Source organism: Galleria mellonella, unplaced genomic scaffold (assembly GCF_026898425.1).
Source record: "Galleria mellonella isolate WM207_F2 unplaced genomic scaffold, CSIRO_AGI_GalMel_v1 utg63, whole genome shotgun sequence".
In the NCBI taxonomy this organism is placed as follows: Eukaryota; Metazoa; Arthropoda; class Insecta; order Lepidoptera; family Pyralidae; genus Galleria; species Galleria mellonella.
This window is the reverse complement of record NW_026442130.1, coordinates 14,223,618-14,247,914: the sequence shown is the minus strand read 5'-3', so window position 1 is coordinate 14,247,914 and position 24,297 is coordinate 14,223,618. Positions and strand designations below refer to the sequence as shown.

The window sequence follows — 24,297 nt, the reverse complement described above, 5'->3', positions numbered from 1 at the left end:
CGCAAAACTGCATTCCTCCAAATGGCGACAGCGACTAAAACTATAAAGAGGCCAAAACGCACACAGTACGGACACATTCGTTTCAACACTACGGAATAACTAGGAGAAAGTAAAATTAACATAACCTATTGACTTTATATCATAATCATAATTATAAATAAATCTAATTAAATACAGGGTGTAAACAATTGCCAACTTACATAATAGTTTCATTTTACAAATTCCCAGTCCATCACATGGACACCCTCTTTATAATACATATATATTTTTCTGTCAATTTATTAATATCAATATATATATATATATATATATATATATATATATATATATATATATATATAGTCTTCAAGAGCAATTTAAAAGCAAAAAGAAATGGATAAACGTAAATTAACCAATTCTCTCTCTCTCTCTCTCTCTCTCTCTCTCTCTCTCTCTCTCTCTCTCTCTCTCTATATATATATATATATATATATATATATATATATATATATATATATATAGCAATTTTTTACAACTTACACTAATATTTTATATACAATGAGCTCGAATATGAAAATATCTTCTTTATACTAAGCAAAAAGCAGACTTATACAATCAAAATAAATCAATATAAGTTTACAGGACGCAAAAAATAATATTTAGTAAATAAATACACGATAAGTAATCCTTGTCCTTGTCCATTTTGGGTGTTCTCTTACACCTATCAACGTAATCCTACTGTACTTAGTGCATGGATATAGCTTGACAAGTTCGTACGCGTTGGGGGGGGGGGGGGGGGGGGGGGATTATTAGTAATGGGGACTACCAGTCCCATTGCTAGCAATATACCCTGCCAACAATCCCTTTCCCCCGGATTATTATAGTAGGATTTATGATTAACAAAATATTAAGCTACGTTTACTGGGCTGATTTCGGTATCGAACGAAAATACGAAATTTAGGCCGAAAATCCGAACTTACATTGCATGGTAGACCCCCTGGATTATTACGATCTCTATTGATCACCACATGGACGCCGCAGTGAAGAAGAAAAGATTAATCGTAATGGAGTTTACTAGGCTAATTGCTAGCAATATACCCTGTTAGGTCGACCTCCTTACAGTCCCCCTCCTGGAAACCATTATATTTATTTCCTAGTATATTATGATGGTATAAATGACCTACCTCTTCATTTTACCAGAGGGAGACTGTACAAAAGTCGATTGCTTGGGTACCTCTGTCCCATTCGTGTTTCAACCGTGAAGCTGTTGTGTTTGCATGGCTGCGTTTCGGTTTGAAGGGTGGGATATGGCGTGAATTTACAGGGTACAGAGGAATAATACCTGATTCCTCAGGAATAGCAACGCATGGAGGGTATCATGGGTGAAACGGTATACTCTGTTATGTCCATGGTTAGTAATGCGGACTATTAGTCCCATTAATATCAACATGCCCCATAAGGTCGACCTCCACGTGTTCCCCCTTGGAAACCATCGTGCTGAATTCCTGTTGTATTCATCACGATGGGCCAACTGACCTACCTTTTCATTCTCACCTATCACCCCTCACTGGTGTCCCGCCAGCGAATACCGTTAGCGCAGGCGGGATAACCATTCCATTATCATCAATTAAAAAAAAACATCCCTCACTAGTGCACCACCAACGTGTATCGTTAACACAGGCGGTGTTACCATTTTCGTCCATTAAAAAAAGCGCCGCGCACAAAGTTGTCAAACTATACCAGCCACTTTCAGTATTATATTTTCCGTGAACAAGTTACAATACCGTCATTACCGTCACCATAACATCACTTGGTTCGATACATAACCGATCACTGTTCAATCAATGTTTTCCACTGTCATAACATCCAAAATGCTTACTCAAAAAAGAGACAAAAACATATATATAACAGACAAAAAGTGCAATTTGAAAATTCAATTTTATAATTAAACACTCTGCAGCCATTGACCCTTTTTTTTATTTCCAACTTAAAATAAATATATCGTCATATTCGTAGAATACCGACGGATCTTTATATGTAATATTTTATAATACGCTTCCTGATGCCATTAAGAGAGTACCGACTAAACCGTCTTTCAAAAAAAACGTTCACGCTCACTTTTTATCTTTATCCGAGCAGTAAGTACTTTATATTATTCCCAAATTCGTGTATAATATAGTATATATCATATATGTGTAAGTATATTTGTTATTCATATATATTTATTCGTTTATATATGTAATTTTAGTATGTATGTATATCAATAATTAGTAGTACCGCATTCGAGTATTCTGACACTTCCCTATGGTTGACTGGGAGAGAATGCTTTTAGCATTAAGTCCGCCATGTACACATATTTGTACTAATGAATAAATAAATAAATATTTGTCAGATCCGTCAGTATTCTACGACTATGACGATATGATGCAGAAGCAACGCCTAGTGAAATGAGCTGAATTCTTACAATTGTGGTCGCTATGTCCTCCTCTATCCCAAATACTGCGTGTATTCGAAATTTCATGACAATCGATTAAGCCAGTGTTTTTCAATATTTTTCATAACGCGACCCCATTATTATGTAAAAATATCTACCCACTACCATCCACGGTTTCGAATATGTATGAATTTTATTATATAGTAGTTATAGTACAATTATGAAATCCGTACAGTTATATTTATATTCACAGTTAGGTATCGATAAAATAAAATAAATAATACATACATATCTGTCACGCCTGTCTCCCATTAGGGTAGGTCCAGAAACAATGGAACGCCAAATGCTTCGATTTAAACAAATAAAATAAATAATACATAATAAAGTATCTAAAACAAACATCTAATCGATGTCTGTTATACATACTTCATTATGTATTATTAATTGATTGATGTATTTACGGAACTGTTGATTTTTCACTGCTTCGCGACATTCCGCGACCCCCTTGTAGAGGCTCGGGGACTCTACAAGGGATCGCGACCCACACTTTGAAAAACACTGGATTAAGCCTTTAAGGTGTCAAAAGGTAAAAAAAAAATTCACGTACACTTAATCATATTACAGTAAGGATTGACATAAAAATTGACTTTAATGCATTTTATTTGATAAAGCATATAAAGACCAAACCAGACCAAACGCTAAGCGCAAAAATTTTAAATTATTCTTTCTAAACACTGAACATATTTTAAGAGCTTCCCATTCTATTCACGGACTTTATTAAACAGAAAAAAAATTAAGCCAACATTTACTTCTATTATAAAGGCGTGATGTAAATCAAATTCGATTTTAAATTACCCGCTTTATCCAACTATCCTGTGTGTTACTAGTGACTTATTATTACAGACATAGTATGAATTCCGGTATAAAATAGTCGTCGACTATAAGTTGAAATAATGTTAAAAATCTATGTTTTTTTTTTTTTTTTTATAGTGTATTATAAAATAAAAATTACATTTGTAATTTATCAAACAGGTACTTTAAAAAAAATCATAAGATAAAACCTGAACATATCATTTAATCAACGAAGGTTAAATAGCTCGAACACTAGTTTGGAAATTAACAAGTAATTACGATTAATATTTTGATTTGTTCATGATTCTATCCTTATTAGCAAATACAAACAAACACACTGGACTAAATTCAAAACTGTCAATTATTCGTTTCATTTATTTTCACGTTGATTTTCAATATAATAAATATTTAATAGACGACAAAAAAAACTGATTTGTAAAATCAAAAAACATCAATTCTGTACCAAATTACAATACGTCTTGTATAAATGTTACTGGGGCATATTGCGTGTATTTAATTTTTACATTTAAATTGAAACGAAAAAATAAAACTACCGCCTTAGAATATTCAACACGGGGGGCACGATCGAAATGCTTAACTTTCTCTAACAGCTACATAAAGATCGACCGATCACAGCTAATTATTATAATATTTACCATGTTCCATGTTTCATCTAGCATATTGAATATTCTAAGCCTATCGTAGTTAGTACATCTTTATTGCGCACCTTAGTGACTTAGTAAGGCTCTGTTGCTACGTATACACATATACTATAGGCATAATATTGTAAACCACAGCTCTACTACGAGAGCAACCCTTAAACAATTTATATACATTTATTGCTTATGGTTTTTTTATGATAATATTGCTAAGTAAATTGGCCAAAGCGTTTATTTAAATAATAACAAGCAACATACTGAAATAATTCCAAATAAAAACTACTATTTTTATCGTGGTGTTAATAGAAAACGACGCTAAAGTATTCTTTACTATATACAATCTCGCGCCTTTATTTTGGGGGGTGAATAGAAACACACAAATCGCCTCTTACTTCTACCCAGTCCCCCTAAACGGATCGCTATCAAATCTACCAATAGGTTCGTTTCAGTTACCGCTTAAATGAGAAAGAACAAGACACTAGATTCGCCCTCGCTTTCTATCTTGTAGATTCCCATCGATAACGATTCTATCGATAGATTCCTTTGGCACTTGTCTAGAGGGACTAATATCCTTAACGTCTTCTACTTTTTTATCAATCAAGCTTGCCGATACGAAACCGAATTTACTTAAATAATACGATTGACTGCGTAAGTAAACCTATCATATTTATCCCTAATGTATATAATATTTTTCATAATATTTCTAATCAACTATCCTTTTCTATTCTCTCTTTCACATTTGTTTGTCATATTATTGGTGCTAAAAACACACACAAATAATGTAGCAAACAATTATATCCATACCTAAAACCTGAGCCCAATACACGCTCCTTGATACACGCTAATCAGGAAACGCCGGAAGCCTCGCTGTTTCTATCTTTGGTGCAATAAACTTTCTTTACCATTTCGCTATTTCTATTCACCCCACAAAATATAAGCAAATATAAATTAAATATAGGCACTCGTGTTTAGACATTGGTAGTAGGTAAATAAGTTATAATTTCACCGCATTATTCATAGAAACATATATACACCCTATCTAACTATGTTTTGTCATTTTCTTTCGTATTGCCATATAGCGCGAAAGAAATAGTCGAAACAATGTGTTAGCTAAAACAGGTGTATTACACGTCTGATATTTTTATGGGGCTAGATTATATGACATTAAGTATAATTATAAACTTCCACATTCCGGTTTCATTGATACAATTAATGCAATTTTCTGAGAACACATCCAATGAAGGGCATCAAAGCGTAGGCGGTTTATGTATAAAATTCTATTTAGTAAATGGAATGTGTATTTATTTTAACTTATAATTCTATGAAACAAAATATAAATAGCATAGAGAAATCGTCCATATTTTTTATCAGTTACATTAGATATTGGCAATTTAAAATGTTCCAAAATAAATTATAAGCTTCTAGTCTTCATTGATATTAAAATAGAATAGAATATTTGCTTTGAATAGATGATACGTAGTTCTCATTTAATAAGTGGATAGTATACGTTGAAAAAAATGTGACAGAAGCAATATGTTACTGTACAAATTTTAGGTAGGATAATAAAAATTGTATTTCTATCAGAGCACTGACAAGTGAACTGAGTCTTCTTTTTTTCTTGTCAGCTTTTAGTTTTTTTTTTTTTTTTTTTTTGTCCAAAATCATAGTTTATTTTAACAAATTTGTCAATTACATATTAATAGGAATAATTTTTCTACAGCACATGTAGAGTTCACAAAGTTTCAACGCACCGACCCATACTCCATTCAATATATTTACATCAGCACTAAAAAATAGTAAATACTGAATTAATGTCAATTACATATATATAAAAAAAAAAAAAAAATTTATAACATTCAGCACTAAATCGTTTACATTTAGACTCTTACACTATCAATAATTGATAATAACTGAATTTCAATAAAAAAATAAGTTACAAGTGTTGCCATAATCAGTTTTAATTTTACTTAGTTATCACGATGTATTCCAGTACATACACGTAATGTATTTTTAGACTTGCTGAATTAGACTTTCCCATTATCTGCCCTTTAATTACTGGAATATAAAATACTTATATAGATTTTTAATAAATCATTTCATTTTTCATACATACATATAATATCAATATGTCTGTATGATTTAACACATAATAAAAATATTCTTGGAAATTTTTTTATATAGATATATAATCATTTAATAGATACCTATTTATGATATAATAAATTATATTTATAATTAATTTATATTAAAAACATTTAATTATATTTTATAGATATGGCCACATATTACTGATAGTGTAAAAAGCCTACACAGGCCATGCAAATAGTATGTTGAAATTGTATAAATGATTTTGAGTCTTATGTATAAGGCGACAAGAACTGATATCGTAGCTAGTGGAGTGTAATACAGTAGTATTAGAATCATTCATTCCTATTAAAGAGCTGCGCTCTTGTCGGTGGAGCTCTTGCCACTCACTACGATTTCCAGCGAGTCCCTTCACCTCTTGATACGACACGACGTCAACTTTGTTCTTGATCTGCCTGGTGTAACTATGCCTTGGTCTCCCTCTTCCCCTCGTTCCTTCTATCTTACCTTCTATTATAATGTTCATAAGTTCGTCGTGTCGTATCAAGTGTCCCAACATTATTTTTATTTTTTTAGACGAGACGAAACGCTGTGGCTCAAAGCACCGTACGCCTCCTGAAGAAGGCTTCCGGATGAAGTCGAAACAATTGTCGGAAACGACAAAAAACACAGCGAATTAATTGATTTCTCGTGTACATATGTATTTAAATGTCCTACCATTGTTTCTCTATTGATATTAGATATAAAATTACAATTGAAATGTCAGTTTACGCGGCCATTGTTTTATATGATTTTTAAATAAGAGAAAAAAAAATCTACAATGTATTGTACATCGAAGGTTTAAAAAGAGGAAAGGATACGATAAATATCTCGTCTTATAACGTGTAAAATTAAATTTCTTTCTCTTTCCAATTATTTCTAGACATTTCTGAACTAATCCATCGGACATAATGTAAACAAAATGGCGTCCGATATTTACCGCGTAAAAAATGCGTACAATACAATCACATTACACAACATAAACCGTCAGTATGTTCGCTTAAAATAACATAATTATATTTTATTTATAATTTTAACAGTTCCCAAGACATTTTAGTTGAAAAAAAAATTAAGTACAGTGACATGCAATAATATATTAACACCTTAGAAGGTACTTAATCATAGAAATTCAGCTGTTATGCAAGGTGTAACAGTAAGTGGATATTTTCGATTTTACTGCTGTGATAATGGTTAATAGTGTACCTGAATATCACTAAACAACATGGATCCTATATACTATAAATTTTATAAAAAAAAAATTCATTATCGCAAATTACTATGTTTTTATTTAAGTTTACTACTATACTCTTTTGAAGGAAACAATAAAGAGTATCTACCTTTTTTTATTTATTTTTTGAAGTAACTTAAAGCGGCAAATAATCCGATGGTCTACCTGATAGAAAGTGGTAACCGTCGCCTATAGACATGAGCAGTACCATGGACATAACAGAGTATACTGTTTCGCCCATGATACACCCCATGCGTTGCCATTCCTGAGGACTCAGGTGTTATGCCTCTGTACCTTGAAATTATCCTGTAATTATCTGTGTGTGTATAAAACCACTACATTTTATACTCAAAAAACTATAATATTATCTGAATACCATCTTTGGATATCGCATTTATTACTACACAGCAAACAAATATACGACCCGCCTGATAGTAAGCAGATATCGTAGCCTTTAGATGTTGCAATTTATCGTATCACGGTACAGCACTGTATTTTATCGTAACGATATATTTTATGTAGCACGATACAATTTCATTATCACGATATAAATGAGAAGCAAATATGCAAAGCAATGTATGCAATTGTATGCAAACACTTTTATTTACTCATCTACGATATCATACCATGCACATTCATGATTACGAAAACTTAAAGGCATCTCCATACAGTTCCATACATTTTGCTTTAGTATTATATCGCGACGATAAAATCGAGCTACGATACAATATAAAAACGAACAAATGGCGCTGATGAATTTTCATGCTTTTTTTGTATAAGATAGAGTTCAAATCACTGTACAGTTTCTGTTAAAAAAATACAGCTAAGGACTAAAGAAAAAATGGGTGGAATAATAGAAATAAAACAGGCATGAGTGATAAATATCACTGGAGGAGAAAAACATATTTCACCGACCTCAAATGACTGATCGAATGTCGCGCCCTGCATATTTCAATAACTAATCAATTACAAAGTGTATATTGACACTATATCTTGTCAATATATTAATGCATGCGACTGTACATCATTACAATGTCACATCGTACATACAAGTACATTTGCCACACTCAAACGTACAGTCCACACTTTGCGGCGTTCAAATTTGATCCTTAAAACTATATGCATAGTAGCGTATTCATCTACGCTGTAAACGCAATACTCTGCAAGTAAACATATCACAATAGAACGTAGGCGTACAGTATACGCACGTGGGGCGGTCCGACACCGCGCGTGCCAGTGCGGGGCTCAGTCGACGCCGGCGAAGCCCTGGGAGCCCTCGATCGCTTTGACTAGCTTCTCGCGAAGCTGCTGATAACTCTCGTATGGAGGTAGGTCGATTCGATTGAAACTGGAAACAAACAGTGGGTTTTAAGATACGAACTTACATAAAGATGCTGCGTAATAGAGAGGGGCGAACTTTTTTTTTTAATAATTGGCAAAGAAATGGTAACCCCGTCTGCGCTAACGCTATACGCTGGCGGGGCACCAGTGAGGGATGTTAGGTAAGGATAAAAAGGCAGATCAGTTAGCCCATCGTGAAAAATACACCAGGAATTTTTTGTATTTAATTTTTTTCGTTTCTTTTCCGTTCAGGCAGTGCGCCTATGGAACTCGCTGCCACCGTCTATACGGAATGCTCAATCCTTCGTTTAAAGGACAAGTCAAATCACATTTTCTTTCACTGTAGTTACTCTTTTCCACTCCTTTGTAATTTTTTTGACTAGATTTGTCATATTTCCTTGTGTGTGCTATATATGTATTTATATGTGTATGTTTATGTATTTTGTATGTGTATATGTGTATTTGATATTTTTGTGCATAATATTTTTTTGTATTTTATGCACGAAAAATTATTAATTTACTCTTGCGCCACCAAGCAAACCTAAACAAAGATTGTCTGTAAGAGATTGCCCTATCGATAAGACCGCCTTTTGTACCTTTATGTGTATATTTCAATCTGTATTTATGTTACTGTATTTCATTTGAATTATTCACTTGTCATTGTATATTTTTATTTACGGTGAAATAAAGAGTTATATAAATAAATAAATAAATTCAGCACGACGGTTTCCAGGCTGACCGCATGGTGGTCGACCTAACAGGGTATATTGCTAGCAATGGGACTGATGGTCCGCATTACTAATAATCCCTTTTTCCCTTGACAGGGGCGGACTACTGAGTATGCACGGATTTGTGAGCAAATATTTATTGCATAGCAAGTTCGATGTCTTGAGCAGAGATAACTGAGCAGTTAGAGAATACTCAATATATGTGAAATAGGTGATACTCACCAGGTGTGCGCCCTGGGGTAGTTGTCGGGGCTGCCCCAGCGCTCGATGGTGAAGAGCTGCGGCCCGTTGGAGCCGTACAGCTCCTTGAAGCCGTTCATGGGCACCCGCGACGTACCCGTCACGAACTGTAGCAGCCGCGACCGCATCTCGTTCGAAAACGACAGCACTACCTGCGCACGCGCACAAATATTACCATTAGTATGTGTGTGACGGCCAGCATTCAAAAAGTGGCCACCATTATTACTACCACAAGTTTTACAACCTATCATATTTTTTTTAATGGATGACAATGGAGTGGTAGTCCAGCCTGTGCTAACGGTATACACTGGCGGAGCACCAGTGAATGATGATAGGTGAGAATGAAAACGTAGGTCATTTGGCCGATCATGATGAGTACACTAGGAATTCAGTACAATGGTTTCCAAGGGGGGACCACGTGGAGGTCGACCTGACAGAATATATTGCTAGACACCTTAGAATGGTAAACAAGCTGACGGCCCACCTGATAGAAAGTAGTAACCGTCGCCTATAGACATGAGCAGTACCATGGACATAACAGAGTATACTCTTCGCCCATGATACCCCCCATGCATTGCCATTTCTGAGGACTCAGGTGTCATTCTTCTGTACCCAGTAAATTCACGCCATATCCCACCCTTCAAACCGAAACACAGCCATGCAAACACAAGTGCTTCACGGTTGAAACACGGAAGAGGACAGAGGTACCCAAGCAATCGACTCTTGTACAGTCTCCCTCTGGTAAATATAATATTAAGATATATAATAAAATATTACATAAATACATATACTATAAATAAATATAATACCTACCTACTACCACCATTTCATTATCATCCGTTGAAAAAAAAGCTATGTGTTTTATTGTTGCGAAAAAAAATACGCTTTCAGAGATTTAATAATTTTAGTAGTAAGTACTCACCCTCCAGAACCATTGGACCACTATATGATTGGCATGATAGTCTCCCTTGTACAATGTGTTCGCGCGCCAATCTCGCACGTCTATATGCTGGATTCCACACAGCAACAGCTCCAGTTCGTGCTCGTCGAAGATCTTCAGCAGGTTCAGTGGCACCAGCGCCCCGAACCCTTCGAGGAACGATGACATCTGCTCTTGGACTCTACTGACGAACCGCCATTGGATCACCAGCCTGACACGAAATGTTACATTCATTTAAAGCGTTTATACATTTTTTTATGCAACTTAGAATGGCAAACAAGCTGACGGGCCACCTGATGGGAAGTGGTAACCGTCGCCTATAGACATGAGCAGTACCATGGACATAACAGAGTATACTGTTTCGCCCATGATACCCCCCATGCGTTGCCATTCCTGAGGACTCAGGTGTTATTCCTTTTGTATGTACGATTTCTTCTGAGTATGTCTTTAATTATCTTGGAACATTTTGGAATAAATAAACATTGATGGAAAATAAATATTTTATCACTAATAAATTATTTCAGTTCATACCAAAGACAGCTTTCTGCGCAATTGTGTACCAACTAAAAAAAAAACATGGAGTGGGCTAAATAGAGTGCCCTGTGAGACACCACCTCCAACGATGGACTGATGACGGTAAATTAAAAAAAAAAACTCACTTGATATACTCATCCTTGTTCTCTTCATCGACTGGTATGTTAGCACCTCCTGGTTTGAGGTCCCTCTGTATGGTCTTGCCGAATTGTTCCTCGTCCACCGAGAACGTTAGGTACAATTCCGACGGATCATTTTCCTGAAGTATAAACGTATAGGTACATATTTGTTAAAAACTAACAAACAACTGTTTTTTTAATTAATCCATACTTATAATAAATCTGTAGAGAGGTCAATTCTGTACATGAAATATATTTCCAAAACAACTATCAAGGGGTGATTAGTGATCGATACTGATGCCAAAAATGCAATCAGTAAATTTTTTGTCTGTCTGTCTGTATGTTCGTTATAGAAACAAAAACTACTAGACGGATTTTAATAAAACTTAGTACAATTATTCTTCATACTCCTGGACAGGTTATAGTATACATTTCATCACGCTACGATCAATAAGAGCAGGGCAGTGAAGGGAAATGTTGGGAAAACGGGAGAAATTACTGCATTTTTCAGCTTCCGTCGCGTGCGCAGCCTAAATGGCCACTTTTTAAAATGTAAAAATGTCCACCCGTGCGATGCAGGGACGGGTCGCTAGTTTTAAATATATTTCGACATTTAAGAAGCAGGCATGTAAGTACTATTTACCTGCAAAGGTTTTTTCATCGCGTTAAGTACCGAGTGTGTATTCAAAATAATTCTTTTTTTATACCACGAAGGTAGGAAACGAGCATACAGCCCGTCTCATGGTAAACAGTCACTGTAACCTATGGACGCCTGCAACACTAGGGGTGTCACGTGCGCGTTGCCGACCCTGAAGAAACCTTAATATACCGTTTTGTTGATCTAACTACAATTTATACCCGTATTTTACTTTTTATACTACAAATGTGTCGAACAAGTAATTATATAAACTCTAATATTATAAAGAGGAAAGATTTGAGTTTTTGTTTATTTATATATTTATCTTACCAGAGGGAGACTTTATATAAAAGTCGATTGCTTGGGTACCTCTGTCCCATTCGTGTTTCAACCGTACAGCAGCTGTGTTTACATGGCTGTGTTTCGGTTTGAAGGGTGGGATATAGCGCGAATTTACTGGGTACAGAGGAATATCTCCTGAGTCCTCAGGAATGGCAACGCATGGGGGGGTATCATGGGTGAAACAGTATCTTCTGTTATGTCCATGGTACTGCTCATGTCTATAGGCGACGGTTACCACTTTCCATCAGGTGGGCCGTCAGCTTGTTTGCCATTCTAAGTTGTATAAAAAAAAAACCACAAAAAATACTTAACCAAATTTCAATATTCTTTCAATAATAAGCTAAAAAAAAGCTACATCATCAGCTATTAACACGGGTTATGTTTTATTTAAACAAATAAAATAAGTACCCGTAATGTATTGATGTAAAAATTATTTCTCTTCATAACATGGAATAATTATTTTCTCTCTAACTACACTGGGTTGGCTGGAAGAGATCTCTTTCAGAGATAAGTCCTCCCTTGCTAACAAGTTGTTAAACTAATCGTCGCATGTATTGTTTAGGTGCAATAAAAAATATATTATAGATAAACGAATTAAAATAAGTTTTTATAAATGTTAGTTAGGTATTAGTGGCGAAACGGCGATTTTTTTTTAATGGATGATAATGGAATGGAAACCCCGTCTGTGCTAACGGTATACACTGGCGGGGTAATAGGTGAGAATGAAAAGGCAGCTCAGTTAGCCCATCGTGATGAATACACCTAGCATTCAGCACGATCGTTTCCAGGGGGGACCACGTGGTGGTCGACTTGACAAGGCATATTGCTAGCAATGGGTCTGGTAACAATCCCTCCCCCCAACCGTGGATTGTTAAGTCAGCAACTATATTGTTTCAGACATACCTTGATGTATATGAGCGAGTTATAGTACTCCAAGTCGACCGACTCCATGTCCTGCAGCTCTATGGGCTTGCTCAGCATCATTTTGTAGAATGGACGGATGAAGAATGCTGCAAGTGATGGCACGATTAAAGAATTGGATGGAGTAAAGGAAGCACATCACGTGAATAGAGAAACATTACTAGATATAACTATGTGCATATGTTTTTATTTATTTTTTAAATAACATAGAGGGCAAACGACATGTGGCTCAATAATAAGTGATTAGGACGCCCATAGGCAGCCGCAACATCAGGAAAATTACAATTGTAAATGTGTTTTATTTTAATCATTTCTCTTATCTCGCTTTTTTTTTATGTATATTTTTATGTGTCTGTTATAATTTGTGTGTTGTAAGTAATGCAAATAAATTATATATCTTAATTGTGGCATCATTTGGATCATAACTATTTTTTTCTTACTCTAACATTCCCTCTCTTTTTCTCTCTTTTTTTCTCATTCCCCTTTCTTTTCTACTTCTCTCCTTCATTCTGATATAATTATATTAATATAAACCCTTAAAAAAATAGCTAAACATACCATCACACATTTCCCCACATTTCCTTTCCTCTCTACCACTCCCTCATTCTCTTTTTTTTTTAAAGAAGTATTATTTATGTTAAAATTATCTACCTTTCAAGTCATTTTTTTTTATAATTCTACCGCACATTGGAATGCAATTGCAGCTGAAAAAACATGGCAAGGACCCTTGCAAACGTGTAAACGTACCGTCGAGCAATTTCCCATGGTAGACCGCCATGCCGGCTACGCGACCGATGAACTTGAAGTAGCTCAGGTGTTCCTCGTTACAGACGCCGCTGTTCGGGTTGATCTGCAGCGTGTAGTTGTCCATCGCCGAGTACTCGAACAACCCGTAGTAAGGGTTGAACATCTCCTTGGACAGCAGGAAGAACCACTCGCGCGCCAGACCGCCGTAATCTGTACAAATTGATTTGACAAAATCACTTATACATCGTTGTACATTAATCATAATTGGATTTTTTTTTATAAACCCATTCATTTATTTATTTATAGCAAGGCAACAGATTACAAATTAATGCATTAATAAAATAAATATTACATAGAACGGCATTAAATTTGCACTCCAATAACTGCTCTGCACAACATTCGATATTATATACATTAAAGGAATAACGGCTATAAATTTAAAGTAACAAATTGGCAGCCTTAATGTAACATTGCAAGGATTGTTGGAAAATATCAAGCACCTTGCATACATTGTTATGTTTTCTGCAAATGCGGATAATTAGATACGATACGAGACGTGATACGATTTGTAAATGGCAGCACACCTCTATTCGGTGCGCTCAAACTCTTACTAGCTTCAAAACCTCTGTTAAATCTTACTACCTCTCACTTTAGTACTATTTTCTTGTGTTCTCACTTCGTTTTCCTTCGTCATTTTCTTTTTCTGTTGTATGTGTGCTGTTAAGTATGTGTATGTTATGTATATATTTAATTTGTGTATATATTATATATGTATGTGTATGTATGTATGTATGTTATGTATATATTTAATTGTGTATATATTATATATGTATGTGTATATATGTTTGTATATGATAATATTTATATAATAGTGCGCCACCTACTCTTTGTCTTTTTCTCAATGTCCTCTACCCAAAGGTTGTCTGGAAGAGATTGCTTAGCGATAAGGCCGCCTTTTGTATCACTTCTCATTAATATTTACTGTATTTGTTATTTCTCTTGTTACTTGGTGCAATAAAGTGTAAATAAATAAATAATAAAAAATTATAATAAATGATTTTTTTTTATACAATAAAAGCTTTTTATTCACGCTTCCTTTATTTCCGTTTTCAATATTCGCGGATTAAAAAAATTGCCCCAATTTCGACCTAAATTCGCGTCTAAAGATTTCTGTATTGCGGTAATGCGGTAAATGACCTGCTTTCATCCTCATCAGTCATCTATCACTGGTGCCCCGCCAGTGTATACCGATAGCGCAGACGGGGTTACCATACCATTATTACCCATTAAAAAAAGCGGTAGAACATGCAGAGTGAACAAAATTTCTCCTAAGATTTAAGGTCCGTTTGTAAGCGTGGTACCATCGACAATTTCCATAACTCATGGTTGCATTGAGGCGGCTCAAATTATCGATAGTCAACGCCTTACTGTCCGACTTGACCCACTGAAACTGCGCAGAGATGTTGCATCTCCGGCACAAACTAAAGTTTCATCCCAATCATCTGGACGAGTGGCGGTCTTCCACCGTGCGTTTTTCAAGGCACTTTCTTCCACGCACAACCACTCTTTGGAATCAACTTTCAGCAGCAGTATTTCCGAACCGATACGACAACATAACCTTCAAGAAAAGAGCATATTCCTTTTTAAAAGGCCGGCAGCGCACCTGCAATGCCGTAGGTGTTGTAGGTGATCATGGGTGGCGGTAGTCACTTAATAATAATAATAATAATAATAAACTCTTTATTGCGCACAGTAAAGATGTATACAAGGAGTATTTATACAGAACGTGCATATACAAAAGGCGGCCTTATCGCTACAAGCAATCTCTTACAGACAACCTGGCATAAAGAATGGATAAGTACAGAGAGAAAGGTAGATGGCGCAAATCAGACACAGTAAATGCATAAAAGGAATCAGACAAAATGCAAAAAATTCTAAATATAAAAATAAGATTACATAACCTAAATAAACATACATATATAATAAAAAATAATAATACATAAACATACATATATAATATAAATAATAATACATAAACATAAATATACTAAATAGATCAAGATAAACCACACATAGTAATCGTCAAAGCAAATTAGAGAGATAGGAAATGAGATTTTACCTGCCTCTTGAACGAGGCAAGAGATTGCGCTGATCTAATAGAAAGAGGTAAGGAGTTCCAGAGACGGATAGCTTGGATAGTGAAAGAATAGGAATAGAATTTAGAAGAATGAATAGGAGTTACTAAACGAAGGGATCTCGCGCTGCGCAATGTACGACCCTGAGAATCGACATGAAACTCAAAGCACATTTTGAGGTAATCGGGAGTTGAAGGATGAAAAAGAATAGTGTAAAGAAGAGATAGGATGTGCCAGTTCCTGCGAAGGCGAATTGGAAGCCACTTGAGTTGATTGCGGAAATCAGAAATGTGGTCATATTTGCGAAGATTAAATATAAACCGTATACATATGTTCTGAAGTCGCTCAAGTTTATTTAATTGATCTTCTGTAAGATTAACATAACAGGAATCAGCGTAATCTAGAATAGGAAGTAGTAGACAGTGTGCCAATGCAGTCTTGGTACCGACTGGTACCAAGACTGCATTGGCATCCAATCCGACTTACCATCAGATGAGCTGCATACTCGTTTGCCCCCTGTGTTGTAAAAAAAAGGGTATATCAGATACAAACTCACCTAGTCCCACTTCCGACTCGAACTCCACCCACAGCTTGGTCTTCAGCAGTTCGATGCGGTTCACGGAGGTGATTATGCGGTATGAGTCCTCCAGTATCGAGTTACGACGCACTTTGATCTCGAACTTGTTGGGCACGTTGCTCTGTTGTATTTACATAAGATATTTATTTACATTTTTTTTTATGCAACTTAGAATGGCAAACAAGCTGACGGCCCACCTGATGGAAAGTGGTAACCGTCGCCTATACACATGAGCAGTACCATGGACATAACAGAGTACAGGATTGTTAGTAATGCGGACTACCAGTCTCACTGTTAACAATATGCCAAAAAAGATCGACCTCCACATGATCCCCCTGGAAACCATCGTGCTGAATTCCTGGTGTATTCATCACGATGGGCTAACTAACTTGCTTTTTCATTCTCACCTATCATCCCTCACTGGTGCCCCGCCAGCGTATACCGATAGCGCAGGCGGGGTTACCATTCCATTATCACCCATTAAAAAAAAAGTATACACACCGGCTTGCGTAGCTGGCTCTTCAGGTACTCATATTTGCGCTTATAGTCTCGCGAGTACGGCACGGCGGGACCCGCGATTTGAGGGTTTGATAGCCGCGGATCCTCCCACTGGGTTGTACGCGTGTCTGGAAAGGATGAAAGAAAGAAACGATTAAATATTTTTGTTTAAATAAACTTAAGATTTAAACGCAGTGGAGGACGATCCCCCACAAGACAAAGTGACGACCTGAAATGCATTACAGGGAGTCAGTGGATGCAGGTGGCTCAGGAGCGTTCTTTATGGCGGTCTATGGGGGAGGCTTACGTCCAGCAGTGGACGGATAATGGCTGAAATTATGATGATGACGAAACTTAGATTTGACCGTGTGGTCCTGGCATAGAACAGTCTACCTCTTCCTATCCCGTGGATATCGTGGAGCCGACTACGGGAGAACGAGGGATGGGCAGCAGCGTCCCTCTTAAAATACCTCTAAAGCCTGACTGTGGTTGCCAATCCGCTTGTCAATCGTGGCAACTACTGACAAAACCCCCAGCAATAATTTTTACCTCATTAAGTCCCAATAGTGTATTTAAATAAATACAGTAAGTATTTCTTTATACCACTATGGTGGCAAACAAGCATACGGCCCGTCTGATAGTAAACGGGGTTACCGTAATCTATGGACGCCTGTAACATCAGAGATATCACGCACGCATTGTTGTCGCTTAAGAAACGTTGACGTAAAATTTATAAAAAATTACATTGTGCATGTGTATAGACCTCAAAAGCAAATCATTGTTATTTTATTTGATTTAAAATATGACGTAACACCAAAATTTAACTATATGGGATTTTTTTTACAACACAGGGGGCAAACGAGCATGCGGCTCACCTGATGGTAAGTGACTACCGCCGCCCATGGTCACCCACAACACCAGCGGCATTGCAGGTGTGCTGCCGGCCATGAAGAAGAAGATGAAGAAGCCGGGATGAAGAAGGTTGTAGGCTACTTTTTATTTCAGTCAATAAACATATCCCGGTCACGCGGACGAAGTCGCGGGTTAAAGCTAGTATACCATAAATAACTTCTTTTCGAGTCTAACACTTATAATTTTGAAAACTAATTCGACTAGCTAATTCGAGACACCCTGTATACACAGGGATGCACTCACTGTGGTCGATGAAGAAGATCCTGCCGTCGGTGTGTACCCTCTCCTCCCAGCCTTCTGGCAGCGCTCCCAATTCGTCCGCTTCAGCACCGGCCGTCGCCGCCGCCGCACTCGGCAAGCTTGATGCGCACCCTGTATAAAGACCACTTATCTGTGATACCTTTTATTTATTCATCAGCATAAAAAATAATTCGCATAGAATAGGCCGACCCTTCCTTTCACGTAAGTACCATAAGAGGCAACTAAAAGAACTTAACGGTCGAGGGAGTCGCCGATAATTAAAAATTAAAACAGCATCAAGTTACATGCATCTACCCAGAGGGAGACTTTGTACAAAAGTCGATTGCTTGGGTACCTCTGTCGCATTCGTGTTTTAACCGTGAAGCAGTGTATCATGGGCGAAACAGTACACTCTGTTATGTCCATGGTACTGCTCATATCTATAGGCGACGAATACCACTTTCCATCAGGTGGGCCGTCAGCTTGTTTGCCATTCTAAGTTGTATAAAAAAAGATGGGTAACAGCATCCCTCTTAAAACATAACCAAAAACCCAACTGCGGCTGTCAAGCCGGTTGCCAAATATGGCAAGTACTGGTATCCCCCCAATGATAAACTGCCATTAAGAATGGCCCTGTTCTCTATGATAGTCTATGGGAGAGACCTATGTTCAGCAGTGGACAGATAACTGGTATGAAGTACTGAAGACATAATTTCTTCTTAAATAGACAATTGTAAGATCAGGGAGACTAGTTTAGTCTCCCTGGTCCTTCCACTTTCACAACCAGTAATACATTATTGGAGTCACGACCATATTAATGAATAAAGCACCTGTTCTGGGGTCTATCCACGTCGTTGTTTTCTGGTTGTGGTCGATGAAGAATATCCTGCCGTTAGGCGCTTTCTGCATCGTCCATCCCGGTGGTAATCCTAATATGAATAAGATAATTATTAAAACTGTTAACAGAGGGCGCTATACAGTGAAAATAACTTACAAATATTATTGTATACACACATTATTGTATTCACACACAAACACGAAAAAATCTATTTTAAAGATGACGTGTGTGCGTGTGTGTGTGTGCACTGCGTGAGCATGGGCGTGTGTGAGTGCGTGTATCCACACGCACACGCATGCATTCTCATACGTGTATGTCCGTAAGCGTGTGTGTACGCGTGTCTGCGTGTAAAAGTAAATAAGAACAATAATTCTCTACAAAGTTTTATGTTACAAATTAGATTTTATAAGAGAAACATATACTTGCCATCAGCGTTCGGTAGATTCTGACTCTGCGTACTACTCGCGCTGCTGCTGCGCGTGCTCTCGGTCGACCCGTCGGTCTCGTCCTACCAAACACACAACCTTCACATACGTGCTAATATAAACCTTATCAATTGAAAGATACGGTCTATATTGCTGTGGCTTTGATGTGATTCGCTTATACACGATGTTCAGTGATATTCAAATTCAAGTAACTTTTAAAGTAATAAAAAAAAACCATTTGATGGGTCACAAGAGTATGGAACAAAAAAGGAAATACACTTCGTTCGTAATCTTGAGAATGGGTGAACTTGATTTATTTCATTTTGATATACATTTTTCTTTTTTCCCCATTTTATTACAAATTTAGTGTCATGTTTGGCTAGTATTATTTTTAATTTATTTACTTTTTTTTTTTTATTACATTTTACTGCATTAAGTATAGAATAAAGACGCATCTAAAATATACAAATACTGTATTATTTTATCAAATTACTAGAATATTATTAGGAGTTAGTTATGCACAAAACAGCTGTCTGTTATGTGTATCCCATATACCTCTCTTTAATTTCTATATATTATATATGAAAGAAATATAAATCTCCTAGAAATAAAATTCCTAATATCCATATTTTTCTGCAGTACTTTTACATTTTTACTTTAAATATTAGATTTTAAATTACTTTTTTTTATTTTATTTTATATTATTATAAAAAACTTAAATAATAGTTACATTTGTGATTCGGCTAGGTTATAATCCAATCACATTATGTGCACAGCTTGAGTAATTCAAATAGAGCAAACAAATAAAATAAAGAAAATACTTAATATGTTATATAAATATATAAAAGATAAAACTATATATATATATATATATATATATATATATATATATATATATATATATAAAACATATTTCCAATCGTATTCTACAAAATAGAAAACAAGTTCTTCCTAAATATCAAATATTTTGTACCGAATATGTCGATGGATTTGTGGTCGAGCAGTAGTAAGTCGTTATAATATATAATTACTGGGGGGAAAGGGATTGTTAGCAATGGAGTTCGACATTGCTAGCAATATCAGGCCCTATCAGGTCGACCTCCACGTGGTTCCCCCTGGAAACCATCGTGAACAATTCTTGTTGAATTCGTCACGATGAACTAACTGACCTGCTTCATCCTCATCTATCATCCTTCACTGGTGCCGCGCCGGTGTACACCGATAGCGCGGGTGGGGTTACCATTCCATTATCATCCATTTAAAAATATATATATATACATACACACATACGTACATATCTGTCACGCCTGTCTCCCATTAGGGTAGGCGGAAACAATGGAACGCCAAATGCTTCGATACAAACAAACCTCTCAAACCTTTTCCTAATTATTAATATCTATAATTTACAATCACTGAACATCTTGCGTGTAGCAATAATTTCATATTTACATTTAAATCACATCAAATTAATGCATACTTATCTATATACAGTGTAATCTAATTATTGCTAGCTCTTAGGTTACGACTTATTTACAAATAAGGCGAATCGTAAACAATTTATTAGTTTTTTTAAAACAAATCCACATATGAAAATTATACGAATTAAGAAACGAAATAACATCAAGATTTATGTCCAAATTTAACAAAATTTAAGAAATTTAAAGTACTTTATCACAGACTAGTCGAGTTCCTCTGTTTCACCCGCAGTACGCATAACAACCCCCCTCCCCTCTACTTTTGCCACAACCAGGGGCAACAAGTGTCAAACAAATCTCTCGATAGAAACGTTATAACAATAGAATCATTACCGTATGAGAAAAAAAAACTAGATAATGGCGCTGTCTCGTTCCATTTCATGCATGTGGTGGCGATAACGTATCTCTCGACAGATTTGTTCGTCTTTGAGGATTGATTCCGTATAAATTCCCATATCCTTTACGAATGATCACGGTGTACAAGGAACCTATTCAAAATTTCATCGATCCTTGTGTAAATTCATGTGAAATCTGCATTGTCTTGAAATTTAATTAAATTTTAATATTTCAAAAATAATCATCATAAAACCAATAATTACTATTGATCTAGTTTTAAATTTATTAATTTTATTATTTAAAATTCCTCTTAGATACTACACAAATTAAAAAGAGACCCACCGGTAATAATAAAAAAAGTTAATCTACCAAACTAAACTTTTTTCAGTCGGTCAAAAAACAATAACAGTGGATATGCAAAAAATTTGCAGTAGTTAAGCGAGGTGGACCTCTTAATAATAAAAAAAAAAAAACACAATCACATGCCAAAAACTACAAGTTACAAAAAAAACGCCACAAGCGGGACAAAACAACTGAGCATAAATTGAGCAAACAAAAACTAGTTCAGGTTGAAAAATTTAATATTCCCACATTTCGATACCGCAGGATTCGAACCCGTATCTGGCGGTTTAAGCTGAGTGAATGGCAGTTAGCAAATTTTTCAACCTGTATCGAACCTCATCGAGCATACTGTACACGCCATCTACCGCGTGGAAACTAAACTACCGGCTTCTAATAGCTCTTATGTATTATAAATTAAAAAAAAAAAACCAAATAGTTTAATTTTCTAATACAATTGAGACTTTTCTATGAGTGTTTACAACATGAAACTGTGGCGTATACCCGCGTAATAAACCTCAAAGCTTTGGAAAATTTTTAGCAAAATAAATAGTGATTAACAGGGCGCATGCGTGGTTGCGCGCGCAGGAAAATTTTGATATTGTCGTCATTTTAAATGCCTAATTTTCACCAGAGGGAGACTTTGTACAAAAGTCGTTTGCTTGGATACCTCGGTCCCATTTGTTTCAACCGTGAAGCAGTTGTGTTTGCATGGCTGTGTTTCGCTGTGAATGGTGGGATATGGCGTGGATTTACAGGGTACAGAGGAATAATACCTGAGTCCTCAGGAATGGCAACGCATGGGGGGTATCATGGGTAAAACAGTATACTCTGTTATGTTTATGGTACTGCTCATGTTTATAGGTGACGGTTACCACTTTTCATCAAGTGGGCCGTCAACTTGTTTGCCATTCCTATAAACATGAGCAGTACCATGGACATAACAGAGTATACTGTTTCGCCCATGATACCCCCCATGCGTTGCTATTTCTGAGGACAAATATGTTATTCCTCTGTATCCCGTACATTCACTGCCATATCCCACCCTTCAAACCGAAACACAGCCATGCAAACACGACTACTTCACGATTGAAACACGAATATGACAAACCCAAACAAAGGACTTTTGTACAAAGTCTCCCTCTAGGGAAATATATTCATTCATTTCTGCCATTATCCGTCCACTGCTAGCCATAAGCCTCCCCCATAGACTGCCATAAAGAAAGCTCCTGAGCCACCTGCATCCACTGACTCCCTGAAATGCATTTCAGGTCGTCACTCCATCTAGTGTCAGTTCTTCGAGCTATGTGATCAGCCCATTGCCACTTCAGCTTGCATATCCTTTGGGCTATGTCGGTTATTTTGGTTCTTTTGCGGATATCCTCGTTTCGTATTCTATCATGCAAAGAGATATATACCACCATATTATTATATGATAAATATAAAACTTCCTTTTTTATAAAACTGTTTTTATGGCAGTAACCAGTGGTTTGCTTATTAAGCAAACAACCCACTGAGATACTGCCATCACTGCGGTACACATATAACATTTTCATATATTATGTTATATAAAAAATTGCATGTAAATAACTTTTTTGTTAAATGTCATAATTTTTGTGTATCTCTTGCAAATAAAGAATTTATCTATCTATATATATATATTATTTGTCCAAATATTTTACTACACATGCTTCACACCTATCCCACTAGACAAATGACAATCGAATCTATTCTAGATACGTTTACGTTACCACACGCTGATAGAGCGAGACAGCAATGTTTGATTTGTAACCGTATCTATGCATACATTCATTTGCCATTCATCTGAAGGCAACTGTCGATTAAAAGACGTAAACAAACATAATTGGACTGAACCTAAGAACAAGGAATTACATAGAAAGAGTGATAAAAATGTCAATTCATGACAGGCTAGTGTATAGAAAATGTTATACGGCCGTATAACCCTACCAAATTCAGATACAACCTGCTTGCATACTTACTGCATAAACTGTGTCCAATATATAATCCAGTAATGTAAAATTTGTCATTGACAAATAATTAACTTATCAAACATTTTCTATACGCTAGCCTGCTATGAATTGAGAAAAATAGCAACTGATCGTGTATCTTTCGTCCTCTTTTTACTAATTATATTTGCATAAGAAGAAAGGAAGCAACCGTATGATTTACAGATTTTATTTTATCATTCCTTCTACGTAATTCCTTGTTCTTAGGATTAAACTGAAACAAATATTGGACAAGCGTAAACTAGGAAACGAATCTACAGTACATAGGTACAAATTAGAAACGGAGGGTACATTACAAAAAGTGTATAGTAACCTAAGGGTCGCTGCAAACTGACGACAGCGACGTGTCAGTGAGACAAAACGCAGATTGGGACATTCACAAGTTACAGTGGGCTGTAAGCCGCCGAACGCATGTTAGAGACGGAAGCACTATGGACATCACAGTGGCATGTTGTACCTCACAAGTCCTCATAGACAATTTCCCAAAGCACTCCAAATGGCCGTGCAGGCTGTGACGCGATTACGACAACCCGTTTTTATGTGTGTTGCAAGCAAAAATGTACATACGTGAAAGCAATTAAACGAAAATAGTGAATTTTGATGACAATTCTGAACTTAAAAGTGTTTTAAAAGCATGATGGGCCGTCTACACGTGTGATAAACAAATCTA

General features: G+C 36.2%; 1 protein-coding gene and 1 long non-coding RNA gene across 7 annotated transcripts in view; one reads left to right on the top strand and one right to left on the bottom strand.

Moving 5' to 3' along the window:
• Positions 1–3,010: 3,010 nt before the first annotated feature.
• Positions 3,011–24,297, bottom strand: part of LOC113515783 (E3 ubiquitin-protein ligase Nedd-4) — a 51,452-nt gene continuing 30,165 nt past the window's right edge. For all 5 annotated transcript variants that reach the window (XM_052900017.1, XM_052900013.1, XM_052900015.1 and 2 more), the window contains 11 exons: positions 19,452–19,533; positions 19,018–19,116; positions 18,191–18,319; positions 17,039–17,163; positions 16,517–16,658; positions 13,826–14,035; positions 13,061–13,167; positions 11,185–11,318; positions 10,508–10,736; positions 9,568–9,737; positions 3,011–8,624 (listed from right to left, as the gene is read on the bottom strand). In XM_052900017.1, the coding sequence (XP_052755977.1) occupies positions 8,522–8,624; positions 9,568–9,737; positions 10,508–10,736; positions 11,185–11,318; positions 13,061–13,167; positions 13,826–14,035; positions 16,517–16,658; positions 17,039–17,163; positions 18,191–18,319; positions 19,018–19,116; positions 19,452–19,533 (1,530 nt within the window). In that variant the 3' untranslated portion in view covers positions 3,011–8,521. The remainder of the gene's footprint in view (positions 8,625–9,567; positions 9,738–10,507; positions 10,737–11,184; positions 11,319–13,060; positions 13,168–13,825; positions 14,036–16,516; positions 16,659–17,038; positions 17,164–18,190; positions 18,320–19,017; positions 19,117–19,451; positions 19,534–24,297) is intronic.
• Positions 9,641–13,195, top strand: LOC128201842 (uncharacterized). Of its 2 annotated transcripts, none has more exons than XR_008253457.1 (3): positions 9,641–9,765; positions 11,050–11,161; positions 13,055–13,195. It is a non-coding gene; the product is annotated as an uncharacterized LOC128201842 (long non-coding RNA). The 2 variants fall into 2 exon arrangements; XR_008253458.1 differs by having other exon boundaries at positions 9,722–9,794.